At 46.7% G+C, this 4,136-nt stretch overlaps 1 protein-coding gene and 1 long non-coding RNA gene across 4 annotated transcripts; both read right to left on the minus strand.

Moving 5' to 3' along the window:
• Positions 1-63: 63 nt before the first annotated feature.
• Positions 64-1,618, minus strand: LOC311114289 (uncharacterized protein). 3 transcript variants are annotated; one of them, XM_084189545.1, is made up of 4 exons: positions 746-1,618; positions 583-645; positions 442-507; positions 64-318 (listed from the first exon to the last, which is right to left on the minus strand). In XM_084189545.1, exons 1-4 carry the CDS (start codon positions 1,596-1,598, stop codon positions 110-112), a joined length of 1,191 nt encoding a protein of 396 aa, XP_084045671.1. In that variant the 5' UTR covers positions 1,599-1,618; the 3' UTR covers positions 64-109. The 3 variants fall into 3 exon arrangements, with proteins under 3 accessions (XP_084045671.1, XP_084045672.1, XP_084045670.1); XM_084189546.1 differs by lacking the exon at positions 583-645; XM_084189544.1 differs by having other exon boundaries at positions 442-645.
• A 1,213-nt stretch (positions 1,619-2,831) lies between these two features.
• LOC311114290 lies at positions 2,832-3,686 on the minus strand. The gene is made up of 3 exons (XR_014611090.1): positions 3,606-3,686; positions 3,050-3,068; positions 2,832-2,897 (listed from the first exon to the last, which is right to left on the minus strand). It is a non-coding gene; the product is annotated as an uncharacterized lncRNA (long non-coding RNA).
• Positions 3,687-4,136: the final 450 nt, after the last annotated feature.

A 4,136-nucleotide genomic window follows, 5' to 3' on the forward strand; every position in this document is an offset into this window, starting at 1 on the left:
AAAAGAAGAAATACACAAGATGGGTTCAATAAATATATATATTATATTTTAGAATTTTATTTTTTTGAACAAATAAATAATTTCATATGAACACAAACAAAACAAACAATTAAATCTCGACCTCCATCCCTATATTGTCACACAAATCACAATAAAAATCCAGATCCACCGCTACCTCTTGATCCCACTGCACACACCTGCAGTGGAACCAGTGCTGGCAAAAGTCACAGCACACCCATGGCACCTCAGATCTACACTCCTGAGAGGAGCTTGCAGGCGGATCACGCTCCCCGCAGCGAGCACAGCAGGTGGTGTCTTCTTTTATAAAAAATTAAATAATAATACAAATTGATTAATATGGTTTTGTAAAATGTAGAAGTTCTTCAACAACAATAGTAATTGATACAACTGAGAGAGCGAGAAAAACAGATTATGAAGTACCTGAGAGTGGTGCCATGGGTGGTGTGACAGATGTGACCGGTGTAGCTTTTCTCTTCCTTTTCTGTGCTGCAGTTTGAAAAAAAGTGGTGTTAGACAGAGCATGTTGCATGAAAACCCTTTTCAACTTTTCTACATCAATACCTCTGGAGGAAGCTGCAGAAGTTTTGGAGGAGGTGGAGATGACTTGAGGGCTGGTGCTATTTACTGTAGATATATAAAGATATATATATATATTTTTTTTACATTGCTGTTTTATAAAACAGATAACAAACAGTCATTTTTTCGTAATTTAACATGTGTTTACCTGTGGAGGTGGTGGTATTCAAATTGCAGGGGGCAGGGACACCAGACGAGGCTGCTATGGTGGTGTGACCAGGGGAGACGGAGGAGGCAGTTGGTCCAGAGGAGGCCGTGTTGGTGGTGACAGACATGGGGGGTGGTGTGCATCGTGGTGGTGGTGGACAAAACCGCCGACGATGGCTTGGAGGAGCTGGTGTTTGTAATGGTGGGGTTGAGGGGCCGACGATGGTGTGGCCGGGGGAGTAGGCATGTGGCCTTCTTCTGCAGCTGGGGACTCTGGCGGCTCCTACAGGTGTTGCACACTGGGAGGCACTGGCAGTGGTGATGCAGCTGTCAGGAGTGGTTCCAGCAGGGGGTCCAGCAGAGGCGATGGCGTCAATGGTCTCATCCATGGCAGCCCTCTCCTGTGCCCTCTGTGTTCTGAGGGCTGCCCGACGCTCTTTCTCCTCTGCCCCGGCCCTCTCCTTCTCACCCCTCTCCTGCCACTGGCGCGTGTATTCCTCCCCGGTGAGGCATGTGGCGACCACAGGGAGTCTTCTGTATCGGTCTGGCCGATACTTCAGGACAGTAAGGATGTGCCCCAGGTCCTTCGCTATCAGCCCCCCCTCTATTAGGGGGTGCTCTTCTAGAGCTAGGGATAGGACTGGAGCAGCGGCTGGGACTGGGGCAGGGGCTGAGGGTCCTCCTGTGGTCGCTGGGGAGGAGGTGCTGATGGATGGCACATTGCTGCTGGTTCCAGTAGAGGCGGTGTTGGGACCCGGTAGGGTCCGAGACGGCATTAAACGGGACCCTTCAATGGCTGAAGGGTCAAAAGGGAAGAGGCCACACTTCTTAAACCCTTCCACCACATAGCGCATGTCCTTGCATCGCTGGTACGGGTAGCGGAATACTCTGGCAAATTCTGATTTGTTTACCATGTAGGAGTGGTCAAAATGGCTAAGGTCTCCAGCTACCTTGGAGAACTCAGCCTTTAAAGGGCCAAAGTATGCCACGTCCAGCGGCTGCAGGACATGGGTGCAGTGTGGTGGAAGACAAAGAAGTATAACCCCTTCCCTTAGTGCCACCGCGAGCACTTCCGGGTCCATGTGGCTCTTGTGCCCATCAAAGAGGAGAAGGAGAGGGCGCTCTTTCACTGCATACTTAATGAAGTGCTGAAACCACTTCCTGAACAGGTCCCCGTCAATGTAGCCACTGCTTGACCGTCCATACAAGGCTTGGGGGGGGCCTCCCAGTGTGTAGTGGCCACCGGGGAAACACTTGGGGTAGATGATAAACGGGGGGATGTCCTCCCCAGTTGCGTTGAAGCAGGCCAGCACTGTGATGTGCTCCTTGGTCCCCGGAGCCTGCTGGTACACGTGTTTTGCGCCCCGGGGAGCCAGCACTTTGTGCCTGCTCTGGTCGCTACGAAACCCAGACTCATCGCAGTTATAGATTTGTCTGGGTTTCTCCCTCAACCCACTCTCCTCCAAGTGCTTCTCATAAGAAGTGAAGAAGGTGTCCATCGTCGGACGTGTGGCACACTCAGCTCTCCCCCTGTCCAGGGTGTCCGGCCTCCTCATGCTTAGGTTCTTGTGCCTCCTCCTGAACATTTCCCACCACCTCTTCCCCAGTGGTGGGATTGTTTCCCCTGGGTGCCGAAACCTACAATAGAATAGAATATATAATTGTCCATCCAGGATGAAAATGTTTGTTTTGGCATCACCATCCACATTTACATCACACACATTGATAACAGTCAGTCCAGCATTCTACATACATAAACACATAGAACACCAAATACCTGCGTATTTTGTCTGCGTATTTCATCAGCCTCTGTCTGGTGAAGGGGAACCCATGGCTGGCGCAGTAGATACAGTACTGCACCAGAGACTTTTCATCCTCTGGTGCAAGCAATGTGGGTGGTCCACTGCGACAACCATGGGTCACCCGGCCGCTCAGCCTGTCCGCCAGGGTCTGCCGAGGTACACCATGCACCTTGGTAGATAAGAAAAGAAAACTGTTACTAGCAGATAAAATTCACATACACATGGTAATCTCCTAAAAACAAAAGATGCCTAACCTTGGCAGCCTGGCGGATAGCCATCCCTGCCCCGCAGTCCTCCATGGCATGGAACATGTCCACCTCACTCCACTGCTTCCTCTTGACTTTCTCCATGCTGCAGTGGTAAATACATGTAGCTAAATAACTTGGCATACTATACACATTTTAGAAAGATAACTCAATCTGAATATGTATAAACATTTACATTTCAAAGCTAAGGCATTGAAAGGTGATGAAAGTTTTCACAATAACTGAAAGTGTACCCACGTTTTTTGTTTGATGTTATCTGTAATGAAAATTAGTGTCCCAATTAGTGTAATATTGATGCATACATTGTACCATTTAACTAAATACTGCCTCTATGTAGCTGTTGTAAGATGAAATATAGCCAACAGTGATAGGTGTCGAAAAGTTCATGGTTCAAAGTTCAAAAGAAATTTTTGCAGATTGTGCAAAACGCCTCCGTCAGAGGACTCCAATTTTGATACGGTAAAGCTTGACAACATGCAGCTGTTTTCGTCATATGTATTATCTAACACTTACAATTTCTTTCCTTTTTGCTTACTTAGCAGTTCTATCAACATTTAGCAACTAAGCTAGCAACATTAGAAAATCCGTTAGCTATATTTCAGAGGTAAAAAGTTGGATATTAAATTAGGTGTGGTCTGTCGCGCAGTCGAATTTTACAATATGCAGCGTGTTTCCACAAACTGTGTACATATAACTTTTTTGAAAACTCTCAAAACCTAACTTAACTTACATAAATTGCACTGAAAATCGGTGGTCAGCTAGCTAAAAGGGTGTCGTTAGTCACAAAACTTACCGTTATTTTTCAGCCCATTTAAATGTTGAGCTCGAGGTGATTCAGTTCTCCAACCGCTAGAAAGTGTCCGAGGTCAGGGGGTGTCTGATGTTTGGGGAAAATTAGCTAGAATTTAACAGCTCTTTTCTGGATTTTGATAATTAGCGGGTATTGGCCTAATTCTGCTCTGCATGCATTATTTGGTGTTTTACGTTGTACACGGAGGATGTTTTTGCAGAATTCTGCATGCAGAGTCTCAATTTGGTGTTTGTCCCATTTTGTGAATTCTTGGTTGGTGAGCGGACCCCAGACCTCAGAACCATAAAGGGCAATGGGTTTCTATAACTGATTCAAGTATTTTTAGCCAGATCCTAATTGGTATGTCAAATTTTATGTTCCTTTTGATGGCATAGAAGGCCCTTCTTGCCTTGTCTCTCAGATCGTTCACAGCTTTGTGGAAGTTACCTGTGGCGCTGATGTTTAGGCCGAGGTATGTATAGTTTTTGTGTGCTCTAGGGCAACGGTGTCTAGATGGAATTTGTATTTGTGGTC

The sequence above is a fragment of the Coregonus lavaretus genome (genome assembly GCF_964263955.1).
Source record: "Coregonus lavaretus genome assembly, contig: HAP1_SCAFFOLD_1492, whole genome shotgun sequence".
Taxonomy (NCBI): domain Eukaryota; kingdom Metazoa; phylum Chordata; class Actinopteri; order Salmoniformes; family Salmonidae; genus Coregonus; species Coregonus lavaretus.